A 26,876-nucleotide genomic window follows, 5' to 3' on the forward strand; every position below is an offset into this window, starting at 1 on the left:
TTTTAAAAAGGTTTTCATTTTAAAGTATTTTTGCTGTTCTCCATTGGCCAAGTGAGAAACCTATGTTTCAGGATCTGTGTTACATCAAATTTGTCTTTCTCCATCATGAAGGTGTTTTGAGAGTTAACATTAGAATGTCTTTGTCAGTTACGTTGTGTTTCCATTCTGTGAGATTACAGGTGATCCTTGAATATGGCAAGGATTAGGATCGCTGACCCTCCCTGCAGCCAAAAATCTGCCAAGATTTATATAATTTATAATTAAGAACCCTCAGATAATGGGGTCCCTCCGTACCTTCAGATTCACCCAATTATGGATCATGTGGTATTGTACTGTTTACTGAAAAAAATCCACGTGTAAGTGGACCTGCGCAGGTTCAAACCCATGTTGCTCAAGGGTCATCTTTACTGCAGTTGAGATTACACCTGGTTGAAGCCTGGGTTATATGTTGATGGCAAAACAAAACAACCTAGGGTTTAAATTTTCTTTGTAGAAGAAACAGTCAAAGTAATTTAAGGATTGACTGTTCTTCAGAGATGAAAGTAACTACAGATCTCAGTATAGTCATTTGGTTTTATTTCCAGTTTCAGTTAAGGCAAATTCTTAGGACCTGTATTGAATTTACATTTTTTGTACAGTAACCAGGAACTCTGCTTTCTTGTTCTCCAAGAACTATCTAAGATCACATTCAGTGAAAACATTAGGATTGATCAGAAGGATTTCTGTGACAGCAGAGCTTTTTATAGTGAAATATTACTAAGAAATAGTACTTGCTTTATACCTCTCTTTCCAGTTGTGGAGCACCAAGGGGAAACCATCGTTATAAAATAAATTTGTTTTTTTATGTTAATGAGAATGTGGTTTTAAAAGAAGTGATAGACATTAAACATGATCTAAGCTCTGATTTTGACCTAACAATATTTAAATAATACTTTGAAAGCTGATACTAACAGTAGCAGTGGTATCTTTACACCATTTTCTTCCAAAAATGATCAGGTGGTTAAGTTGCTAGAAGCAATAGCACCAAAAGATAGTTGGGGCTTTCATATAATATTAACAATTTTTTCTCTTTCTGAATAGTTTAAAGTTATTCTCAATACATTAGATGTTTTATGTAATGGAATCATAGCCTCCAGGTATACAAGTTATTTTTTAAATGTGTATGCATACAAGAGGAGATAGGAACATAGAACTAAATAAAATGAAGTAAATTACATAGATAATTTTAAAACTATACTCTTAAAAAAAATAATGTTCCTAATTAATTGAAAGCTGACTTTTTGAAGCTTTTTTTTTTTTCATGATTTCTTGTGCTCAGAAGTCATTTCCTCTTATTTTTCTGTGCTTGATGAACTATGCTTTAACAAAATTGTTAAAAACAGCAGCTCTTAATTTACTGGGTGTACCTTTTTTTTGCTTATGTTCTTAGGAGTCGCTGGATTGGTGGGAGAAATGCTGCTTGTCTTGGGCCCTGAACTGTAGGAAGAAGATGCCAAAGGCCAAGTACATGTATCTGGCTCAGGAGCTCTTGGTTGACCCGGAATGGCCACCAAAACCTCAAACAACCACAGAAGCTAAAGCTTTAGTAAAGGACAATGGGTCATGTCAGATCATCACCATAACCTAGCAGTGAATCGGTCTCAGTGGTAATCTAGTAGCAGTATTGAGGAGAGTGTAAATGTAGGACTTTATCTGATCCTGTGTGTCAGAATGGCACCCTTTCAGTTTGTACCCCTTCCAATAGAGTAGCTGATTGAGAGCTTTTTTTTTTAAACAAAAACAAAAAGAAATTGGCCTGCCAGCTAAATAATTATCTATAAAGTCCTATACCTTCATTCAGTAACTCTAAATATTATATTTCCAGAACTTGCTTCCTTGTTACCCTCCAGTGATACTCTATAGGGTAGAGAAGAAAGTTGGTATCTGAAAGGTGTTTAGATATTATTTTCTAAGACTTATTAGTTTATGCCTTTATTTTCACAGCCCCCTTTTTAGAAAAAATCATCATTTATATACAGTCCCTAAATTTGTGATTGATAAATAAAATGGGTGTTAATTAGCCTCCAATGAAAATAGGTAAAAAGCCTGTTTTCATTTGATTTCAGTATTTCTCCCAAAGAAAACTTTGTATACATACACCAGTTCCCTTTGATAGCCTAGAGTTAGGAGTGAGTTTAGGGTGTTGCTTATAGAACAACTCAGGTAATTTCCATTTATGGTTGTATATTTTCTGTACAGACTGCCTGGGTTTTATTTTCCTATCAGCAAGGTGCTTCACTGCCTTCTTGAGATGTCCCTCAAAGCTATTAAGTGCATCTTGGGCTACGTCTGGTGTCAGTAGTGTCATTTGCTTTAGTTATATGTTTAAATATTTTTCAGTAGGAAGAAAGCTTATTTCTTTTGGAAGTAGATGTAGATCTGTCTTTCTAATATCCCTTCATACCTGTTTTTTACCCCCTCTCAGGTTTTATATTATTTTAAATGCCTTTTTATTTTCATTTACGTCTCTTATTACCTAAAGACATAGGATAATTGTCTTTTGGTTTTTTGTGTTTTAGTTTTGGAGTTAGAATTTTCCCTCTTAAAATTTTAAAGGTTTGATGTAGGTCTCTCCTGTCAATAATGAGGCTTATAAAATGAGCGGCTTTGAATGACTGCTTTTTTTCAAACCAGCATGAACCTGGTGAGTTTGTTTTATGCCATTAGGTGGCGCCACAGGTCAGAGCGTACCTATTTTGGATTGAGTGTTTGCAAATGAACATATTGGGTTGTGGAAATTTCTGGGAGAAAAAAAATGAAGTTAAAAAAAAAAAAAACATTCATTGAGCCAAAAGAAATGTGGAACATGTTTTTCACCTTTCTGTTTTTCCTGGTTAGCGTTTAAATTCTAAACAAAATTAAGGTGATTTAAAAATGTCTTTATAGGTAAGATCCAGTAGTTTGGCAAAGCCGAGTTCTGATAAACAGGAAAACTGATACTGCTGTAAAGTAGCTACTAAACTACTAAGACTGTATGATCTTATCCTCTGTTCTTCCTTGACCAGTAGCATGCTTGTGCTTTCTGCTTCTAGCTGATCATTATCTTCCTGATACATATTTACCAATTTGATCACATGTTACCCAGAACGGTAGAACCACATGGTTCTCATTTTTTATGCTGCAGAGACCTGATGATGTTTGGTAACTGTAGAAAAATGTAAGTTACACTCAGGATCACTGTTACTGCTATGGCCACTGATGATTCTTACAAAAATATAATCGAAGTTTTCCATCAAAAAGTATGATACTATGTTAATACACATTAGATGATAAGAACAGTTGTTCCATGAATGATTCTATGAAGCTATGCATCTTAGACCTCTTGAGCTGTGAATTAGCACTTTTTTCTATAGTTACTCTTTTAATCATTTTATAATTTCCACATTTAATTCACTTTCAATACATATGAGTGTATCCTTTGATTTAAATACTGAAGCATATAATTAATTGCTAAGTAGCAGCTTAAAATCCAGTTATTAGATTGTATTTAACATCCTTAAGAGCATGATCATAAAAGAGCTATATTTTTGACACCCTCCCCCCTTTTTTAACTTTTAGATTTTATAAGGGTTTTATATCACATCTTCCCATATTGTTTTCAGAGGAATGAGGTTTTTAGGTAGGTAGACAAAGCATTTGTAGGAGGTTAGATTTGAATATAGACAGGGTGGGTAGATCAGGTGGTTATTGGATGGCTTCCAGAATGTGATTTGAAGAATGTCTGTGAGTCCAGGTGCGGGTCCTGCTCAGTGCCATAGATAGAGTCCTCCTCTCTCTGTAGGTCACCATTACATAGTAATTTTGATTCTGAATTTCACATTAAATTATTTGAGTGTATACAGATCTAAATTTTAAAATCTGTACATATATTATTTTGATGTATTAAGATTAATAAATATTGCTGATTTAAATTTTATTTATGCATATACTTAAAGGACAGAAATGTCCAGAAAAGTAATTGTTAAATAATATGTAACTTTTTAACTTTTTAAATAAATAACAAGATTTTTAATGTGTGTCTCCCTCAGGGTTGTTTAAAGTTTTTTTTTTCCCCTCCCTCAAATATAAATAGTGGTAACTATATGTTTTGTAACTTTTAGCACCAACTGCTGTAAAGCAATGCTGCAGATAATGCTTGAATAAAAAGTGGCTAAGCCAACAATAAAATAAAAACTTTTTATATTAGTTTTGTAATCCCTCCATTGGAAAGCTTTCCAAATTCTACTTGCATTTAAATAAAACTGTCGCAGTTTTTACTATTTATTTTGTTTCCCATGTTTAAGAAAGTAACTGCACAGTTTCAAAGGCATGGAAAATTATATCACCATTTATGTACTCTGTTCCCAAAATGGCAGTGTCCAGAGAAGAGCAGAATTCCAGCTTTAGAAAACATTCTAAGATTTCACGCATGCAGTTTTGACATATCTGAAAATAGACTTTTGTATATTTGTGGTGGGAGGTGGTTGGGAACTTTTAACAAAATGTTAATTTTTGTACAGTCTGTGGGCATTTACACATATTTTTAATGCATTAAGATTTGGTAATTATGTGCACATTAAATTAATAGTTACTTTCTGTTATGATTTGTGAATTCCCTAAGACTTTGGATTTTTTTAAGTAACTTTATATCAGAAATGATACTGCATCTTTATATTTTTAAAATTGTATTGCTGCTCAAGAATGGTACCCTGATGTCAAAAAGGCATACATTCAAATTGTACATTCAGCACTGTAAATAACCTTATGAATTTTTTTTTTGATTGAAGCTGATCAAAATAAAGATTTAAATGAATGATATAACATTTCTTTTTTTCTGTGTCTTTATATACATCTGTTTGTTCTTCAGTTACATGAATACTGCCCACTCTGGATTTATTTTCCTGCTTAATATTTCTCCTTTTTCTTTTTTTTAACTTTGAATTTTTCAAGAAAACAATGCAGCTTTACATGTCACATGTCTGTGACCAGCCCATGGTAACCCATCAGTCAGATGCATTGTAGAGCCAAATGTTAGTATCAGGAGATCTGAGGGGAATGGTGAAATAGAAGACTAGGGACTCAGAATTTATTAATAGTTAGGAAGATCAAACTAAAAGCTAATGCCATGTAAGCCATGGTACACTTGAGGTGAAGTGGCACCCATGAATGTGAAAAGAGCACTCCATGGAGTGGGAAAACTTGGAACTAACTACTGACCATAGGAATCCCAGAGAGGGCAGACTGTACCTGGCCTTCTGTTTGGGTGGGAGGGCTTTCCTTGTATCATAGGTTCTGCAGGAGCTCTGTGTCTGCTGTGAGCTGTGTGGATGGTTATATGGTTTAAGACCTAGTTTGAGCCCAAGTTCCTTCCCTTCAGTGTGGGTTGATCCTGTCCCTTGCACCACAGCCTGCTGGTGGTAGTACAGTTGTGCTTGTCTCTCCATCCTCTTCCCCCTCCATCAATTCCACGTGTATACTGCAGGAGAGGACAGAGGGAGTCCTAGGAGTTTGAATGAGATTGTCCCCATGCCAAGTTGGGGTTGTGGTTACTCTCCAAGCACAGAGAGATCCCTGCAGTGCCCTGGCCTTGGAATCTTCCCCTCCATGGAGGAAGAAAAGCATATCTCATTCCGGTGGATAACCTGCTTTTGAATGGCCAAACCCTGTAAGCCAGGGTTCTGTGACTTTGATCCAGAAGCTGCCACTTAGGACAGCAGGTTCCTGACTTGTTTCATGGATTCAAAATCCAAAGGACTGGAAACACTGGTGTCATTACTTCAGTGCTCAAAGTTCTCAGTAGCTCATCAGTTTGTCCATTGAATGAACTCAGTGTTCCTCTACTGTCTGCAACTTCTGTGCCCCGTGTTCCCTCCTTGGGTGATTGTAATGTCCTCTCTTCAAAATAAAACTTGGAGATAATTCTTGGAAATCTTCCTGGGGCAATAGGCCAAGGAAGCTTCTCCTGAGTTTGACTCGAAGCTGTACTTTGATCCACAGCACCTCTTCCAGGGCTGGATCCTGGCATTTGATGGGCAAGGGGCCTCTCACTTGGCATGGCCATGTATGTGCATGACAGACTTCCTGCTGGGGAGCTGGTTTGAGCTCTGGAGTTGCTTCCCTTGATTTGAGTGGGAAGACAGGCCTCCCACAACACCTGGCATAGGGAGTGGCTTTCCCTGTGGTTTAGGACTATATGCCTTAGAAGGTAATTTCAGTCAGTTTAGCATTTAATGGGCTTTGCCTGCATTTGGCTACATCAAAGGCTGAATAGATTTCAGTTCCTTTTCTGTTACACCTGCCAGTGTCGGTTTGGGGGACTTTTTTTTTTCCCAACCAGGATAAAAGAAAAACCATTTCTGTAGCACCACTCCAGTCAATAATTCCAGAAGTTAATGTTTATTCTTTTGCATTTCAGCCGCTGGCTTTTCCCAGTATCTTAAAATACCTATGTTCTTTCCTTTTTTTCTTAAATAATGCCATTTTCCCTTCCAAATTATATTTGCACTAAAAAAATTTTAACAGTGACATTAAGCACATTTGATAAAATTTCAACCTCACAGGTATGTAAGGAAGTCGCCTTTTCCCTAGTTTCTCTCAAAGGGTGAATACTAAAGTTTCTTGGGTGTATTCTAGAAAAAATATATATATGCTCATGTTTTTAAAAATCCTACACATTTGTGTAGAACCCCATTGTTACATGCTACACAGCCCTTGTTTTATGTCATTCAGTGTATTTTAGAAAGTTATATCAGTAGTTGCAGCTCAAATCGGTTCAAAGTCTGCAAGGCATCCTATTGCATGGATGTACTATAATTTAAATGACTACTTCCCTATTGATGGCCATTTAGGCTTTTTTTTTTTCCTATTCAGTTCAGTTCAGTCACTCAGTCGTGTCCGACTCTTTGTGACCCAATGAATCGCCAGGCCTCCCTGTCCATCACGAACTCCTGGAGTTTACCCAAACTCAAGTCCATCGAGTCGGTGATGCCATCCAGCCATCTTATCCTCTGTTGTCCCCTGCCCCCAATCCCTCCCAGCATCAGGGTCTTTTCCAATGAATCAACTCTTTGCATGAGGTGGCCAAAGTATTGGAGTTTCAGCTTCAGCATCAGTCCTTCCAATGAACCCAGGACTAAGCTCCTTTAGGATGGATTGGTTGGATCTCCTTTTTTCTATTACAATCCTGCAAATAAATTTTTGTGTAGATGTCTTAATGAGCATTTCCATAGTGTGTATTTTTAGTAATGGAACTACTGGACAAAGAATATGTATATTTAAAATTTGGCTGATACAATTAAGTTTCCCTTCCCAAAGTTTGCTACTATTTATATTCCCACCAATGTATGAGAATGTCTACTACTTCACACTTGATAAAATGCTGGATATTTTCAGGCTTTATATTTCAGTGTGGTGTTGGCACAGGGATTATCAAGTAGCCAAGAACACAGACCACACATTCATCCATGGTGATCTGTGACAGTGCTGACATTGTAGCTCTGAGGGAAGAAAGGATATATATAGAGAACAACTCATCTATTGGAAAAAACATTGTTCTTACATCATACACAAAAATCAATTCTAGGTGCAATAAAGACCTAAATGCAAAGGACAATATTCTAAAGTGTAGTGAGTTATTATAGGAGAAGTTTTTTGGTTTGCGAGAAGAGGAATTATTTTGATAGACACAAAAAACAAATCATAAATATTAATAACTGCCTATATTAAGGCTTCTGTTCAGTAAAAGACATAAAGGAGGTGAAAAGGCAAAGCACATATTAGATGAAGATATCTGCAACAAACACTTATAATCCACAAAGGATTAATATTCACAATATATAAAGAATGCCTACAATTTACTTTTTAAAAGACATATCTTTCCATATAGAAAAATGGTCAGAAGAACCCAAATTTCTCAGAAGATTGGCCCTTAAAAATGTGAAAAATGCTCAAGTTCGTTGTTCAGTAGGAAAATGAAAAACTAAAACCACACAACTCTTTAATATGAATGGCAAAAATTAAAGTTAAAAAAAATGTCAAGGCATGGGCAGAGATGAAGTACAGGACCTGTCATACATGGTACGTGACAACATATATTGGTACAACTACTTTGCAAAGCAGTTGGACATTCCTATGTTCAGTTGAACATGTGGACACCCTCAACCCAGCAAGGCCATTAGGGAACATACTTGAAAATACTTTTAAAAAATGAGTGGAGCACTTGAGAGTGTCCTTAACCTTATTGTTCTTAAAAGGGGCAGAGGGGAACCTGAGTAGACTTGTAGTGAAGTAGCAGATAAAGGAACGTCCCAAGGAAGTGTAGACCAACCAGGGATATATGGCTGCTGCAATGATTCTTCTGTGTGACACTAGACACACATCACCAGGTCATACTGTGCCATTTATGAAGAAACTGCACCCCTCCTGCTCATCTTTCGGCTTTGGCAGCAGGACTTGGGTTACATACAGTCTCTTTCCAAGTTTGAAGATAGTTGTCATTTATTTGTCATTAAAAAACCAGAATATGCCCTCTGCGATAGGGCTCTTACCATGACTTTTGTTCTGGGAAAGTCTTTATCTTCAGGATGCAAAGATACTCCTCTCTTCCTTTGGAAAGTGCCAAATCACATGCAAAGCTCTAAACCATTCAGTTGCTTTGGGGTGCAGCACCATTTCAGGTAAGGCCAAATATTCTAAAAATTAAGTGTGGGTAACTGGACGGCTTGGCTAGTCTGCGCAAATAAGTGAAATTTAGTACAAGATGCAGTTTATTTGAAATTACACGTGGGAAACATGGTTTTGGCAGATTAGTATTACTGTGTGTATTTCACGGATAATTCAGTGCCTTGAGTACTAATTTTTAATTTAGCATGTTAGAAGTAATAGTTCCTTATTTATGGCACAATCAGAAATACTTTCAAATTCTAGCTCTGTGACCCTGGTTAAGTTACTTACCCTTTCTGTGCCTTCAGTTGCATCATCCTTTAATTGCGGATAACCCAACTCACATGGCTCAGACTGCAGTGAGTCCGCCTGCAATGCGGGAGATCTGTGTTGGAGCCCTGGGTCGGGAAGATCCCCTGGAGAAGGGACCGGCTATCCACTCCAGTATTCTTGCTGGGAGAATTCCATGCACAGGGGAGCCTGGCCTGCTACGGTGGCAAAGAGTCAGACATGACTGAGTGACTTTCACTTTCACAGGGTTACTGTAAGGAGTAAATGCATTAATTTAAATACAGTGCTGAGACCAGTGTGTGGCATAACGTGATGAAGTACTGTTAACCTACTTGTCTCAGTGTAGCTGAGACTATTCATTATTTTGAGCCGTTCCTGTGTTAGTGGAGTAAGAAGGCACTGCAGATACAGTGTGATAGTGATTAAAAGAATCAGGCTGTGGTTGCTGCTGTTTTAACAGACTTTGCTGTTCCCTTCAGGGCTGTAGGTCATAGGCACCCCTGGCTAAATTATAAATAATTAAAGAAAATTTTTAAGGTGAATCCAAAAAATTAATAATAATAAAGTCAAGAGCAGGGTTATTTTCACAACGGGCACTGCTCTGTGATACCTCCAAGCTTGATTGTGAGAAAGATTACTTTAGTTCTTGCTATGTAAAGATTTAAAGGTATTATTACCTTTTCCATAGCTTGCAAATGCTTTAATTTTACCGATTTGAATGAAGAGTGGAAAATCAGTGAAACAAGAGGATGAGACCTCGGAGTGCAAAATGAATGTCTTTTCACCACCCAGGAAAAATCAGCACTGCTAAGAGGGAGACGTAGCGTGGATCCGGGTAACATTTAAAGTCAGTGATAATCCGGGTGAAAGGATCATGCAGAATTACGAGCGTTTGCCCTTTTGCTTGTAGCCCACAGATCTGCCGCGGACGCCGTTTCAGACATGCTGAGGAGCGCTCTGCTATGCGCAGCGCTCTGGCTCCTGCGCGCGCAGCCCTTTTCCTGCCCACCCACCTGCAGGTGCGCCTTCCGCGACTCCGCGCAGTGCTCGCGCGGCACGGTGGCCGGCATCGCCGCGCTCGGCCTGCCCACCAACCTCACGCACATCTTGCTCTTCCAAATGGGCCGCGGCACCTTGCAGAACAACAGCTTCAGTGGCATGACCGTCCTGCAGCGCCTGTTGCTGTCCGACAGCCACGTTTCCGCCATTGCCCCGGGCACGTTCAACGACCCTATAAAACTTAAAACCCTGAGGTTATCGCGCAACAAGATCACTCATCTCCCAAGCGCACTGTTGGATAACCTGGTGCTCCTGGAACAGTTGTTTCTGGACGGCAATGAACTAAAGAGCCTTGACCAAAACCTGTTTCAGAAACTGGTTCACCTGCAGGAGCTCTTTCTGAACCAAAACCAACTCGCTTTCCTGCCTGCTAGCCTCTTCGCACACCTGGGGAACCTTAAATTGTTGGATTTATCGGGAAACAATTTGACCCACCTGCCCGAGGGGTTTTTTGGGGTCCAGGTTAAGCTTCAGAAGCTTCTGCTCCACTCAAACCGGCTGGCCTCTCTGGGGTCGGGGCTGTTGGACAGCCTGCGCGCCCTGACGGAGCTGCAGCTCCACACCAATCACCTCCGTTCCATCGTCCCCGGAGCTTTCGATCGGCTGCGAAGCCTGAGCTCCTTGACCCTTTCCGAAAACCGCCTCGAGTTCCTGCCCTCCGCCCTCTTTCTTCATTCGCACAATCTGACCTTCCTGACCCTGTCTGAGAACCCGCTGGAGGAACTCCCCAAGGTGCTCTTCGGGGAGATAGGCGGCCTGCGGGAGCTGAGGCTGAAAAGCACCCAGCTGCGCACCCTGCCGGCCGCCGCCTTCCGCAACCTCACTGGCCTGCGCGTCCTGGAGGTGTCGCTGAGCCCGAGGCTGAGCGCGCTCCCTGAGGACGCCTTCCGAGGCCTCGGCGAGCTGCAGGTGCTCGCCCTGAGCTCCACAAGCCTGGCCTCCCTCCCCGCCAGCCTGCTCCGCGGCCTCGGCAGGCTGCGCCACGTGTCGCTGCGCAGCAATCGGCTGCGCGCCTTACCCAGCGCTCTCTTCCGCAACCTCAGCAGCCTGGAGGAGGTCCAGCTCGACCACAACCAGCTGGAGACTCTGCCGGGCGACGCATTTGAAGCTCTGCCCCGGCTGGCGGGGGTCCTGCTGGGACACAATCCCTGGCGCTGCGACTGTGGCCTGGGGCCGTTCCTGGCGTGGCTGCGGCGGCACGTGGGCCTCGTGGGTCGAGCCGAGCCCCCGCGGTGTCACGGGCCCGGGCCGCACGCCGGCCGACTGCTCTGGACCCTGAAGGCCGGCGACCTCGGCTGCCCGCGCTCCGAGTCGTGGACCCGGCCGGTGGCTGAGGGCCAAAGTCAGGACCATAGCCTGTTCTGGGGTCTTTATTTTCTGCTTTTAGCTGCTCAGGCCCTAATTACCGGGATCATTGTGTTTGCGATGATTAAACTCGGCAGGCTCTTTCGGAAATTAATCACAGAGCTCTGGTTTGAGGCGGTGAGAAAACCTTGCAATTAATTAAAACGTGACCGGAGTATTTGCGGACGCGGCTCCGGAGAGAGCCCAGACCCGCTGACGCTATCTTCCTCTCCCTTCCTCCTCTGCCATCTCCTTCCCTCCTTCTCTCCTCCCCGTTCAGTGACCCCTCTCCTTCTGAGCCCCCGTACCATTTACAGTGGTAAACCGTGACTGTCTGTTGTGCCTGTCTGCCTACTCACAGTGTGCTCCTGGCAGCGCGGACTGCGACGGCTCCTCCCTGTGCCCACAGTCAGGGGTCGGTGGGTGGGGTGACGAAAGCTGTCTCTGAACTGTGAACTGAGAGTTGGGTGCAAAGGAGACAGCCAGCTCCAGGCCAGGGCCTGCCTCCAGCACCTGGTAGATGTCTGCAAATGTTTGCGAAATGAATAAATAGAATGCGTGGGATCCGGCGATGGTGGCTTTTCCTAGGGGAGAAGATGGGTTGCTCTCTTTCCCTTTATCTGAAAAGCAGAACTATTTCACAGTTCTTTTCGTCCCGTTTTTTCTCACTTTACATATGTCTGACCTGTCGGATTTGGGGGAAAGCGCTGAACTCCATCCACGCAAGAGTGTGGATAGGCTTGTGTGACTGATGATGGGCTGAGAGAGAGACAACCCAGCCCTTTCTCTAAGAGCTCGGTACCCAGCGCGGTGCGGGCTGAGTGCCCAGGAGCTGGAGAAGGGCGGGCATCAGGGAGGGTGGGACGTTCCAGGGGCTCTCAGTGTGCTGCTGGGAGATGCTGTTGATCTCGACTGTCCCCGGCTGCTGCGTGCCCGAGGAGCCCTGCTCTGCTTGTTCACATGATCTGTGAGTTCCGACTGGAGTCCCACAAGGGTGAAGTCTGTCATTTTGACACTGGGTTTCATTTCCTGGAACTAAACGCTACCTCATTTCACAAGCATTTACGGGACACCTGACAGTGACAGGTGTTCATGAATGTAATGATGAGCTTGGGTTCTAGTTTATTATGCTCGGATCACGTTCTCATTTATTCCAATTGAAGGCAGTAAAACCCTCCTTTCTTTAATTGGGTGTCTGCTTGGGAGAAGCAGTGGTTAAAGCATGGGCTGGAGAAGAGTCAGAAACTGGTGGGTTGGGATCCCAGCTCCACCTACTAACTGCATAGGTCTGTGGGCAACACCCCTGAAATCTCCAAGCCTTGGTTTCCTCATCCCTGGAAAGGAATAAATAGTACCTGCCTCTTATAGTTGTTGTAAGAACTAAAGACAAGCTTCTGATGACTTAGCCCAGTGCCCTGCATACAGTAAATGCTCAATAAATGGTAGCTCTTATTATTAAAGGGCAAGCAATTATTACTGCTGTCATAATTTTAAAAGAGCTTTGAGCTGGTAGTTTTTTTTTTTTTTTTTTTTTTTCTTTTTTCCTCTGTTGTATTTAAAGGTGAGACCAAACATCCTGGAATGGGTGCTTACATTCAAGTTAGTCTGTCTTCACTTGTGAGTGGTCTCAGCCCTGTGCAGTCAGGCTCCGTGCTCAGGGTCCAGAGAAATAGATCCCCCAACAACAACCACTGGATATGGAACAGGAAGAGCTAGGGGTTCCTGGCATTTGTAGGTGCACTTCATTTTCAAGGTCAGGTTCAGATGTCTCCTCCTGGTGAAGTCTTCCTGGCAGACTAAAAGTGTCCCCTTCTGTGTGCCCCCTCTCAGGCTGTCAGGCATTGGGCATGCTCCCCACCCCATCTGGCCCGCTCACCTTGCACTCTAGGGGAGTGTGTGTATGTGTGTGCCTCCTTATTTATTTCCACTCCTCCACACTTTGAAACTACCTACAGCATAAAACTCAGACTTTTTTTTTTTGATGGACTATGGACTCTAGTCCTAACCGCCATGCTTTCTTGCAAGGATGAAATAATCCAGGCCACTGCATATGGGGCTTGATAGAAGTTGGCTATTCGGAGAAGGCAATGGCACCCCACTCCAGTACTCTTGCCTGGAAAATCCCATGGACAGAGGAGCCTGGTGGGCTGCAGTCCATGGGGTCGCTAAGAGTCAGACACGACTGAGCGACTTCACTTTCACTTTTCACTTTCATGCACTGGAGAAGGAAATGGCAACCCACTCCAATGTTCTTGCCTGGAGAATCCCAGGGCTGGGGAAGCCTGGTGAGATGCCGTCTATGGGGTCGCACAGAGTCGGACACGACTGAAGCGACTTAGCAGTAGCAGCAGCAGAAGTTGGCTATTACTGTGATTTGCTCTCTTAGAACACAGCATGTTCTATCGCGTCTCAATGCCTTTGCGCACACGTGTTTATTCAGCAATTGTTTATTGACTACCTCCTCTGTACCAGGCAGTCTTCTAAGCAGAAGGATAAAGAAGCAAATAAAAATAGCAAATAAAACAAAATGTTTACATTTTGGTGTCCCCTTCAACTAAAACATCTCCTCCAAATTCCTGGTCATTATCTTCAAACATTCAGAAACGTGTGGAGAATGTCTTTGGACACGTTAACCAGCTGTGTCAAATCTTTATACTTTGCTTTATTTGCTTCAAATATTGTTTTAACCAAATAAAATGCAACAGATAAATTTTAAGGCTCTGTCTCCGTCTTTCCCCTGTTCTCATTCCTTTCCTTAGAGGTAACCGCATTAATAAATTGAATCTTTCACATCCCTAGGTGTCTTTTTATACTCTTACTACTTGTGCCCACAACTCTCTAAGCAAGTGGAATCCTTTGCCTATTTTCAAGATTGTATATAAATGCTACTTTGCATGTAGTATTAAAATTTTTTCCTGGGCTCACATTTTTGAGATTTATCCACATGAAGTATTTGGCTCGAGTTCATTTTAATAGCTACATAATAGTGAATGAATATACCACAACTTACCTGTTCTCTTGTTGATGGACATTCACTCCCAGTGTTTTTCTTTTCTTTTTATGCCCCATTACTCTACAATTTCACCAACTCTTGATAACATCAAAATTTTAGATTTATGTCAATCTGAAAAGTATGAAATGATATCTCATAGCTATTTTATATTTCCCTGATAACTAGTGAACTTGAACTTATTTTTAAATGTTTATTGAATGTTTTGATCCTTCTTTGAATTATCTGTGCATATACATCAACCAGTTCACGATGGGACATTTTGTCTTTTCATTATTACTAATTTGTAAGAACTCTCTACATATCCTGGACACTAATGTTCTGTAAATTATATTCTTTGCAAGTATCTTTTTTCACTATCTGACTTTCTTAAAAAATAATCTTATTTATGTGGCTGTTCCGGGTCTTTGTCGCTGTGTGAGCTTTTCCCGAGTTGCAGAGATCAGGGGCTACTTTTTGTTATGGTGCTCGGGCTTCTCATTGCAGTGGCTTCTCTTGTCGTGGAGCCGGGGCTCTAGAGCACAGATTCAATAGTTGTGGTGCATGGGCTTAGTTCATCCACGGCATGTGGGATCTTCCTGGACCAGGGATCAAACCTGTGTCTTCTCCACTGGCAGGTGGATTCTTTACCACTGAGCCACCAGGACTGAAGCAATTTAGCACTCATAGACTTTTGTTTTATTGATGCAATCTCTTGGATTTCTCTTAGGATAATAGAATTTAAAATTTCCTAGTTTTTTTTTAAACTTTTTAAAAAGCCTCTTGATGAAAGTGAAAGTGGAGAGTGAAAAAGTTGGCTTAAAGTTCAACATTCAGAAAACGAAGATCATGGCATCTGGTCCCATCACTTCATGGGAAATAGATGTGGAAACAGTGGAAACAGTGTCAGACTTTATTGTTTTGGGCTCCAGAATCACTGCAGATGGTGACTGCAGCCATGAAATTAAAAGACGCTTACTCCTTGGAAGAAAAGTTATTACCAACCTAGATAGCATATTGAAAAGCAGAGACATTACTTTGCCAACAAAGGTCCGTCTAGTCAAGGCTATGGTTCTTCCAGTGGTCATGTATGGATGTGAGAGTTGCACTGTGAAGAAAGCTGAGCGCTGAAGAATTGATGCTTTTGAACTGTGGTGTTGGAGAAGACTCTTGAGAGTCCCTTGGACTGCAAGGAGATCCAACCAGTCCATTCTGAAGGAGATCAGCCCTGGGATTTCTTTGGAAAGAATGATGCTAAAGCTGAAACTCCAGTACTTTGTCCACCTCATGCTAAGAGTTGACTCATTGGAAAAGTCTCTGATGCTGGGAGGGATTGGGGGCAGGAGGAGAAGTGGATGACAGAGGATGAGATGGCTGGATGGCATCACTGACTCGATGGACGTGACTTTGAGTAAACTCTGGGAGATGGTGATGGACAGGGAGGCCTGGCGTGCTGCGATTCATGGGGTCGCAAAGAGTTGGACACGACTGATCGACAGAACTGAGCTGAACTGATTGCCAATTGACAAACAGTGTTGTGATAGATTCAGGTAAATGGTGAAGCGACTCAGCCATACATATACATGTGTTCATTCCCCCAAACTCCCCCTCCCATCCAGGCTGCCACATGAACAGAGTTCCACGTGTACAGTAGGTCCTTGTTGGTTATCCAAAATTTTGAGGTTTTAAAGGCTTCCTTTCTGAGCTGTATCTATTTTCTCTGGGATTTGTTGTTGTTATTTGCTTCCCTTAAGTGCTTGGTTATTAGCTCACATTTGAAAAGTGAGGCAATAAAAATCACCGACTCTGAGAGCTTTGTGCACATGGGCAAGCTTCATGTTAAGGGTTCTGGAGTAGCAGGCTGAGTATTATCCTGGGGATCTCGACAGGCCAGAATATTTGTGGAGGGTTGTTTTCTCTAGCACAATGTAATTTTAAAAACTAATTTGTTTGTTTTCCTAGGGACGGAAGCAGAGGCAACTGTCCCATATAGTTTCAAACAGCCCCCTGGATTTTAATCCCATATCTCACACCCACCTGTCCTGCATTGAATGAGTGAAAGTCACTCAGTGGTATCCGACTCTTTGTGACCCCATGGACTGTAGTCCATGGAATCTCCAGGCCAGAATACTGGAGTGGGTAGATTTTCCCTTCTCCAGGGGATCTTCCCAACCCAAGGTTTGAACCCAGGTCTCCCACATTGCACGAGAATTCTTTACCAACTGAGCTATCAGGGAAGCCTGAAAACTGTCCTGCATTGTTCCCAGTATAATCACTTTTCAAACCTCTCTGGAGCTCTGTTAGTTCCATAAATGTGCTGAAATCTCTACTCCATTGATAATCTTTTTCCATTCCCTGTGATGTAGTGGGTTTATCATTTCAGTTCCTTTACTACTATCTAAGTGGGGTCCCTGGAGGGAGAGGAGATAAATGGGGACAATCAATTTGCATGTGTAACTGCAAGTCCATCCATTTCTTTTCTCCAAGTTTCCAATCCCCTCTCCCCCCAGCGTGTTGTAATTGGCTTCTCTTTCTGGAATGACTGCAAGTTGGACTTTGAATCTCTACTGACATTGGGATTGACCAAGTCTGTTTTGGGAGAAGTCACTCTGGGCTTCCCAGCTTTTAAAAATCACCATTACTACCAGGGCGTGTCGAAGGCAGGGAGATTCCGAGACTCACTGCCCAGTCGTTGCACACACCCTCATTAGGCATCTGGAATGTTACAACATGATTTCCTCACCATCATAAAGAGACAAGCATTAATTGAATTCAGTGGCTGGATCCAGAGTACAGGGAGCGTGAAATGCCCCCAGCAGGGAGAAACAATAAACAGCCCCTCCCCAATGACACTCTTCGTCCATCCCCTTCCACCTCTCTGTTGATGCTTCCAGGTGCTTCTTGACTTTTATTACCCCAGCACAGATATTGATATTTTCAAGTCCACTGCTTGGGAGGATTCTGTGTTCCAGCATCTGCCTCATTCAACCAAGCTTTATTAAACATCTAATACATGCTTAGTACCATGAAACCAATTTTCCTAACCCTCAAACTGCCCTGAGAGGTAGTTGTTATTGTCCCACTTTATTGATGAGAAGACTGAGGTCCAGAGTGGAGCAGTAATGTACCTAAGGTTATGACTGGCAGAGCTGTCTGTGAGCTCTGGTGTCCTGGCTTCTGGCCTAGACTATTCCAAGCCCCCAGTGCTTCTCCTGGTATGGACAGGTCACCCGCTCAACCCAGGACATGATGATTATGGGAGGCAAGCATCAGGAGGACATTCTTTTGTGGTTGTAGACATCCTGACCTAGGAGTTCTAGTCCCTTAAGCCTACTGGGGGCTCCCTGAGAGCTGAGAGTTATCTGGGGGGCTTTGGTTGCTGAGAAGGAGGAAAGAAGAGAGATAAAGAGAGAGGAATAGGGAAGAAAAAAGAGTGGGAGAGAGGTAGTTGAGAGGAGAAGGAAACAAGAGAAAGGAAGTTCTGACGGTGGCTGCAAGGATGGCCTCAACCCAGCAGTCACCATCAAGAGCCCACGGGAGGCACTGTTGTGCGGTGGGAGTGGCAGAGGGTTGGTCTCAGCTGTGGGTCTCAGCAATGCCACTGACTGACTTCCCTGACTGACTTTGGGGGTATTATCAGAGTCAAAGAAAGGGACTCTGGTTAAAGCTCCACTGTTGGGTGAGTAGTTTCGATCCCTGGTCGGGAAACTATGATCCCACATGTCGCATGTAGCCAAAAAAAAAATCGAGTCTAAGATGATCATGGGTGTAAAAGTGCATTGTAAACCAGAGTTCTGTTCAGCAGGGAATAGTCTCCTTGTTGTCAGCACACCATGAGGGCAGGGTGGTTTTTCATCCACGGCCTCCACAACTCAGAGCATAACCCAGAACAGTCCTGCTCAACACAAAGAAGACCCAGCATTGAAAAACACAGCAGAGGATGCAAAGGGACAACAGGGACACAAGCCTTTCCCATGGTCCTGGCCTCCCTCCACAGGCCCTGCAGCCCAGAGCACCCACATTCCCCTCGACCACCATAGCGGGGGCTGCCAGACTGAACCCCAGTAGAACCCCGGAGAGCTGGGGGTTGACAGAGCTAGGGGCTGTCTCTGCCTTGACAGAAGGCAGAAAGCTGGGCCTCTTTCCTGGCTCCAAACCCCTAGCAATTCAGATCCTCAGTGACATCAAAAGAGAAACAGAAAATGTCAGTATTTCTGTGTTTTTGCCCCCTTCAAACTCAAGGTCAAAGTCAGCCTCAGTTTAAATTCTTTTCAGTTAATTTGTAGGGCAGAGGTAGAGGAGAGGACTGCAGTGAAACCCTGCAGCCCACCCAGCTTTGGGAATGCTAGTGTTCTAATGAGTTATTGGCCTCATGTCTCCAGCATTGGCAGGCATGTTCTTTACCACCAGCACCACCTGGAAGCCTCCTGCATACAACTACAATGCCTTAAAGAATCTATTCCCACAAGCAATTAGTTATTCCCTGTGGAACATAATGGCCAAAATAATGGCCACCAAAGATGTCCAGGTTTTAGTCCCCAAACCTATGCATGTATAAATAGTTTACCTTACAAGGCAAAAGGGGTTTTGCAGAAGTGATTAGGTTTAGGATCTTGAGTTGAGAAGATTATCCAGGTGAACCCAATCACAAGGGTTCTCATAAGTGAAGGGAGGCAGAAGCTGGAGAAAGAATTGAAGATTCGACGACAATGCTATTGGCTTTGAAGATGGAGACGGGGGCTGTGAGGCAAGGAGCGCAGGCAGCCGATAGCAGCTGGAAGAGGCAAGGATGTGGGTCCTCTTCTGGTACCTCCTGAAGGAGCCCAACCCGGCTGACACCTTGATTTTACACCAGGGAGACACATGTTGGGTTGGTGGTCATTCATTATTACAGCAATAGGAAACTAGCTTTTCCCATTTCCATGCCTTGATCACAGCATCTAGCAATGTTTACTGTAATTCTACATGTACGGATCTCCTTAACTGGGCTTCTTGGAATAAAAGCTATATATTAAGTAGCCTTCTGCCATGGTGCTCCTGGGTCTAATAGGTGCTCAGAGCTTGCTCTCCTAAATGAATATTCCTTACCTAATTTGAACTCCAGAATCAGACCTGACAGAGGTCAGCTGCCACACAGATGTCCTGCCTTTTAAAGAATTAAATATTCTTCCTTTTTAAGGTTTTGGAAAATCAGGATTTACCACGCATGTAATTATGAGCACAGGTTCACGTAACTGTTCTCTGAGAAATTGTGGCCTTTGTGTGTGTGCCTCTGAAGCTTAGAGGAGAGATGGCAGGAAGGAGAAGGGGCCTGTGGATAAGCTGCCTCCTTAGGTCTCTAGGAGGGTGATTTGAGATGTTGGCCTTCACCTTGAATGTTATGTGGAACCAGGATTAGTAATTAATCTAGTGGAGGCAGTGTAGTAGAAAATGATTAGGGCGAAGGGTGGGAGGGGGAGCTGGTGAAAGACTGGAACCCAGGTATAAGGAAACTGGTTGAGAGAAGCAGGGGTGTTTAGTCTGGATAGGAGAGGATTTGGGGGGCTGATCTCTGTGTTCAGGGCTTCCCGGGTGGCACTCATGGTAAAGAATCCACTTGCCAATGTAGGAGACACAAGAGACTGGGGTTTGATCCCTGGGTCGGGAAGATCCCCTGGAGGAGGGCACGGCAACCCACTCCAGTATTCTTGCCTGGAGAATCCCATGGACAGAGGAGCCTGGCGGGCTACAGTCCACAGGGTCGCAAAGAATTGGACACCACTGAGCACACATACATCACTGTGTTTAACCAGTTCAGGGTTGCTATGGGGAAGGGAGAGGGACTTGTTCCCTCTCCCCTCTGGTCCCAAGGGACAGAAGGAGGACCACTTGGCAGGGAACACACAGTGGGTGGTGGGGGAGACGCTTGGCCCAAGGATTGGAGTGGCCGTCACGTGGGGGCATGAGCTGTCTCTGTGAGCTGCTCAAGCTACAGCTGAGCCACCCGGAGATGGAAGGAATTCCAGTGTTTGATGGAGACAGGTGTGAGGCTGGATCATGCCCTTTAAGATCCCTTCTCCCTCATATAGCCTGTGATTACTCTACCTTGCCCCGGGTTGACCTGGGCAAATACGGGTGTAACCCACTGCCCAGACTCTGGCCTCTGGAGACACTGGCTATGGCCTTGTTAAGCTGCTTTGAACAAAAAGGAAGAGCGATTTGCTGACACTGTGTTGGTGTCGGTGCCTAATGCCCTGGGGTCAGTCCCGTCCTCAGACATAAAGCCTGCTGTCCCAATAGCAGGATTTTTGCAGCTTGCTCTTTTTGGGGAGGAGGCCTGTCACTGGCCAGCAGGGCCTCCCAGGGGTTTATATTCCAGATTGCTTTGGAAAAGCTCAGTCCTAGGTTCCCACAGTCCTTTGAGGGCTGGCCCCTGGCCAAAATGTGTGTTTGCTTTTCTCCTAACTTCCTGTGCCCTTCCTTTAGATACCCACTCCCCCAGCTCCACCACTCTGCCACCCAGGGATCAGATCCTCACTCTGATACTGACCAGCTGTGTGACTGTGAATGCCTTCTTTCCCTTCCCTGGGCCTTAGTGTCCCCACTGGTAAAGTAGGGGTCTGAATCAGAAGGCCCCTCCCACTCTGATGCTACCGGAGCCCAGAGTCTAGACCCTGAAAAAAACACTTCCCTCCTTTGTCCGTCTGCCTCTGTCCTTTCAAAGACACATCCCTGCCACTTGTCTCCCCACCCTAGGCTGCCCTTGAATAGTTGAGTGTCTCATCTCCTTCCTAATACTTAAGCAACTACAGAGTCTGAGTCTGTCCAAGTGTCTCTGTCCCCATATGCATTCCTACCACCTTTGCAGAAGCACATTTTAGCATTGTTCTCATGACTCCTGGTTGGAGGCCACCTGGCAAGGTCCCCTCTGAGACCTGGGTTCAGTTGGCGCTGTGGCTGGGCCCAGGGCTCCCTGCTAATTGGGAATAGAGCCTGCCTGTCCTGCAGCAGCTGCCTGCCGCCTCGTCCCTGCCACCCTCTGGCAGTCCTGGAATCTCGCTCATCCTAGTGTAATGGCAAGAGTTCTCTGGGTGATCCTGGCCCTGCTCTCTCCCCCCACCGATGGCTGGACACAGGTGTTCTTGGAACAATCATGGTGAGACCTGGGTGAGGAAGTGTTTTGTAAGCAGCAGAGTTCTCTGTGAGGAATGACCACATCTGGGAGGTCAACTGGGACAGTAAGGCAGGGCCTCCCGGTGGCTGGGCTCTCATTGGTAGCATCGGGGGAGGCATGTTAGGTCAACTGGGGCTACTGGGCTTAGACACGTTGAGTCAGATGCTTCCTGGAAAGAGAGAAAGAGCAAGACAGAGACAGAGAGACAGAATGAGACAAAGACTGCGTGTGGACTCCTTCTTGGCCACGCCCCTCACTGCAGTGCCCTCGGCCAGTTCTCCATCTCTGTGATCTCAGTCCCCTCAACTGCAAATCGAGAAATTTGCTGTCAATGTCAGACCACCACAAGCCCCTGCTCTCAGTGAGTTTCAGTGAACTCAAGGCTCTTCTCTGCCTCCCTGGGACGCCTGAGTTGTCACCAAGGCTGAGGCAGCAGGGAACCAGAGTGGTCTGGGCAGAGGAGGGAGCCAGTGGGGCCATGGAGATCCCTGCTTGGGCTATACCCCCACAGCCCTCCCGCACTGAGGAGTCTGACGGGTCTGATGGGCCTGCAGTGCCAGCCTCTTAATCAGAGCCCTGCCCTTTGGACGTGGCTTATAGAGCGAGTTATGGGATGTCACTTAAACACCCAGTGGAAAACCAGTTCCCACATCTTTGTTTCTTCCTGAGGAATACCTGCTTCTGCTCAGATTAACCAGGTGGTCCTTTTGGGGGCTTTTAAAGACTCTCCCTTTCAAAAACACTTAGATTTTACAAGAGGTCAGCTCCAGCATGGGTAGGTCTGGATTTCTGGGGAGAAGCCCTGTACTTTGACACTTGGCCTAGACAGCAGAGTTAGCCTCATGGCCACATGATGTTCTTTCAAATCTCAGGTGAGTAGAGCAATGTTTAGGGCAAGTTGCTGGAAAGAGAAGACATGGGAAGTGGTTCAGGCACTCCCCCAGGCCCCCTAGAAGATGTCCCTGAGACAAGCAAGCAGTGTAGAGAGCTGCGAACCGGTTTTTTAAATTTCCACCCATAAACCCATACAGAAAAGTACATGAATCACATGTGTGCCACTGGATGAATGATCACAAAATGAAGTTTGAAGTGTCCACTTTGAGTCTCCTTCAGAATCCCTTTTAGTCCTTCACTTTTGCTTTTCCTCCTTCTTTCCTTCTTCCTTTTAACTTAGGTTTTGTTTATAAATGTTTTGTTACATTTTATTTTGTTGTTGTTCAGTCACTCAGTCATGTCTGACTGTGGCCCCGTGGATTGCAACACCTCAGGCTTCCCTGTCCTTCACCATCTCCCAGAGTTTGCTCAAACTCATGTCCATCGAGTCAGTGATGCCATCCAACCATCTCATCCTCTGTCATCCCCTTCTTCTCCTGCCCTCAATCTTTCCCAGAATCAGGGTCTTTTCCAAAGAGTCAGCTCATCACATCTAGTGGCCAAAGTATTGGAGCTTCAGCTTCAGCATCAGTCCATTCAGTGAAAATTCAGGGTTGATTTCCTTTAGGATTGGCTGGTTTGATCTCCTTGCTGTCCAATGGACTCTCAAGTCTTCTCCAGCATCAGAGTCTGAAAGCATCAATTCTTCGGTGCTCAGCCTTTATGGTCCAATTCTCACATCCATACATGACTACTGGAAAAACCATAGCTTTGACTAGATGGACGTCATGACTATACAGACCTTTTATTTGAGCTACCTCAAATCCATTCTGGAACTGGAAGGGATGAGAGTAAATATGCAAAAAGATGAATGAGTGTCTGGATAAATACACAGTTCTCAGATGACTGGGAAGCTGGTCCACCCGAAGTCACTAGTCCTGAGGACCGTGACTCCATCCTAGACGTGAGGAAAGGCTTCCCAGGAGGGATGGATGATCAGAGCAGAAGAAAGCCAGGGGGAATCCTTGTTCAGTCCTGACACCAGCTCTGACATCAGCTCTCTCCTCCTTGTCACTTGTCACCTGGGTCTCCACTCAGCCTGTTAACCACTTGCCACTTCCTTCTAGGTTCCAGCTGTAATAAGCTCCAGCACTGCACTTCTGTCTTCAAAATCCTCTGCTGTCAGGAGCAAAGCTTAGTTATGTCCCTTAATTTGTCACCAGGGAAATGACTGATGCCAGAGAAGACAGCCTGTCGGGTGATGGCTCTGACGATGGAACCAGTCACTACCGTCATTTACCCTTGTTTTCCCCTCCGAGCAGTAACCACAGCGTCATTAATGAAGAGCAGCAGCTTGTTCATTTGCCTTATTTCTTATGCAAAAGCTGACCAGAAGGCAGTTTTTTTTTCCCCTCTATTATTTGTTTGATTTGAGGATTTTTTTTTAATTTTATTTTATTTTTTAACTTTACAATATTGTATTAGTTTTGCCATATATCAAAATGAATCCGCCACAGGCATACATGTGTTCCCCATCCTGAACCCTCCTCCCTCCTCCCTCCCCATTCCATCCCTCTGGGTCATCCCATTGCACCAGCCCCAAGCATCCAGTATCGTGCATCGAACCTGGACTGGCGACTCGTTTCATATATGATATTATACATGTTTCAATGCCATTCTCCCAAATCATCCCACCCTCTCCCTCTCCCACAGAGTCCAAAAGACTGTTCTATACATCAGTGTCTCTTTTGCTGTCTCATATACAGGGTTATTGTTACCATCTTTCTAAATTCCATATATATGCGTTAGTATATTGTATTGGTGTTTTTCTTTCTGGCTTACTTCACTCTGTATAATAGAAAATGCAGGACTCTAATCTCAATCTCTGACCAAGACTTCTCTGGAATTCAGTTTCCTTTTCTAGAAGAGTGTAGATTTAAACTAGATGAGGTCTAGGGTCCTTTCCAGATCTTGGCTTCCCCCCAACACCTCCCCAAAAGCATATGGTTTGGGTGGGTAGTATTGTGAGGACCCTGACCACTTTTAAGTGACAGAAATTGTTCTGGAGAATAACACATGTATAAGCAATTGTTTGAATGAAAGAAGAAACCCCAATTCTGTCTGATACTGATTTTATTTGGAAAAGTTTATAGATTTATTTCCTTTTTGCACAAGTCCTTAAAAGGAGAAATGGCAACCTTGCTATGAAAGTGTCTCTGTTTCTGAACAGTAGGTGTCATGACCTTTCAAGGTACAGGATTGAATAGATGACCTAAAAACACAAGTTGGGAGTTTTTTGAAGCAAACAGGAGCAGAATTACAGAGGCCTCAGCTCAGGCAAGCCATCTGAAGGGGCTGCAATTTGAAATGCTCTTTTTAGGTCCTACTATGGAACTGAGTCGCTGAAGGCTCCAAGTGCGATGAAACCTCTGAAGAGCTAACTATTTATGACAGTCTGTTATTCTGTGAAAAAATCTGGGTCTGGGACTTATCCAGACCCAGCCCAGCGGACTCCCATCCTTCAAGAGCCTCCACTTCCCCAGCCAAGTCTAGAAGGAGCCTGGTTCCCTCTATGCACCTGTGGTGAGAGAAGGCCTTCTCTGATCTTGTTTACCATTTATATATAATAAACAACAACAATAATAAATTAAGCTGGAAGCTGTCGAGTCTGGGAACTGATGTATGTGGTGCACAGTATGGAGTCAAAAGGGTCTGAAATTAGTCAAAATTAAGGTGTTAACCACTCAATCATGTCCAGCTCTCTGCAACTCCATGGGTTGTAGCCTGCCAGGCTCCTTTGTCCATGAAATTCTCTGGGCAAGAATACTGCAGTGAGTAGCCAATAATCCCTTCTCCAGGGGATCTTCCCGACCCAGGGATTGAAACCAGATCTCCTATTTTACAGGCAGATTCTTTACCATATGGGCCACTAGGGAAGCCTGAAAGGAGTCAAGGCAAATGCAAATATGAACAAAAATTTCCCACCTCCTTCTATCCCTTCTCTCCTCCCTCCCTCCTTTCTTTCTTCTCCTTTATCAGATGGAATTGGATGAAAATTTATGATTTTTTCACAGAAAAACAGACTGTTATAAATAGTTAGCTCACATAATGTCCCCACTTTATGGATGGGAAAACTGATACCCAAAAGGGAACAGGACTTACTAAGGTCCAGATTCTGGGCTCCTGGCTGTCCCTGACTGTCTTAAACATGTTGGTCTAGCTAAAAGCATCTTCTTGCTCCTTTTTGGGTTGTACACAGAGAGGCATTTGTAGTGGGAGTGATGAGCCAGGCAAGTTTCTCAAAGTGGGAACCAGGAGAAGAATAGAGCTCCTCAGATAGAGCCCACGTGCCCCTGTGTTTTTGTGTAAACTTCAGTCATGTAGGGCATTCAAAACAGACCTGTTCATTCGTGTCATAATTAAGGAAAACACAGCTGCCCTCCCCTCGCTCATCTCTGACCTTTAATTAGGTGTGGTGACGCGCTGGAAGCTGTTCTAGCCATGAGGACCAGGAACTTGCTAGTATAATCATTTCAAAGGCTTCTCTGTTTTATTATGGCATAAAATTTGGAAGTCTCACATTAAAATGTGCAATTAAATGTAACTCAAATAAATTGCTTTAGGCCAAAGAGAACTTTTCCCTTCTTCTAGCTCTGTCCCCTTCCCACTCCTGTCTGTTAACTATTTTAAAACTCCCTGAATCGCTTTGAGGGAAATGGAGGATGGGGCTCTTTGAAAAGCAATGTTTAAAAAGACATTTGGCAGGCTTGCTGGAGTCAGTCTGTAGATTCTGAGACAGCTACTGGTTAGGCTCACACTGTCCTCCTGGCATGACTTGAGGCTGCCAGGACAACAAAACAGACTCTGAGGCCTCATGGTCCAGGTGGGCTAGTCTCCTGATAAAGTAAATGAAACCATGGCCACCACCAACCACCCTCCTGGTTTGCAGTCAGCTAATGAAGCCCAAATCTCTCAGCTGGACATACAAGGGCTTCACGATTGACAACCAGCACCCTTCAAACAGTACCCTTTCCTGCTTTTGATCACCCCGTGGCCCTTGTCTGGAATGCTTCTTCATCCACCTCAAACCCTTTCAGAACCCCATTCACTCTCTGAAGCCTGCAACCTCCCCACCTTGGCTTCCTTGATCAGTCTTGGCTGGGGAACCTTGCCCTCTTCTGTCCTTTCCGGACATTCTGCTTGCATGAGGTCAGGAGCTGTTTTGGTTTGGGATGATTTATGGTGGCTGTTTATGTGTCTCAGGCCCCTGAGACTGACCTCTCAGGATGCGGCCTTGAAGGTCATTCCAGTTTGTCTCTGCAGACAGTTTGTCTTCTACAAGTGCCTACCAGGAGCTCAGCTGATGGCCACGAAGGTTTGCTGGGAGGCCTGTTCATCTGGACTGTGAGCCTAACCTATCCCTGTGGTCCTACCTGCATGACTCACTTAGCAAAAGAGAGTTTCACTCGAGGGCTGGTCCTGAGCAAT

At 44.3% G+C, this 26,876-nt stretch overlaps 2 protein-coding genes across 9 annotated transcripts in view; both read left to right on the plus strand.

Moving 5' to 3' along the window:
• ATP13A3 (ATPase 13A3) overlaps positions 1-4,841 on the plus strand; it is an 80,818-nt gene extending 75,977 nt beyond the window's left edge. For all 8 annotated transcript variants that reach the window (XM_025286248.3, XM_044943422.2, XM_025286252.3 and 5 more), the window contains one exon: positions 1,430-4,841. In XM_025286248.3, coding sequence (XP_025142033.3) covers positions 1,430-1,627 — 198 coding nt within the window. In that variant the 3' untranslated portion in view covers positions 1,628-4,841. The remainder of the gene's footprint in view (positions 1-1,429) is intronic.
• A 2,227-nt stretch (positions 4,842-7,068) lies between these two features.
• Positions 7,069-13,547, plus strand: GP5 (glycoprotein V platelet). Its single transcript, XM_006071646.4, has one exon. It carries the CDS (start codon positions 9,913-9,915, stop codon positions 11,530-11,532), a length of 1,620 nt encoding a protein of 539 aa, XP_006071708.1. The 5' UTR covers positions 7,069-9,912; the 3' UTR covers positions 11,533-13,547.
• Positions 13,548-26,876: the final 13,329 nt, after the last annotated feature.

This window comes from Bubalus bubalis, chromosome 1, assembly GCF_019923935.1.
Source record: "Bubalus bubalis isolate 160015118507 breed Murrah chromosome 1, NDDB_SH_1, whole genome shotgun sequence".
In the NCBI taxonomy this organism is placed as follows: Eukaryota; Metazoa; Chordata; class Mammalia; order Artiodactyla; family Bovidae; genus Bubalus; species Bubalus bubalis.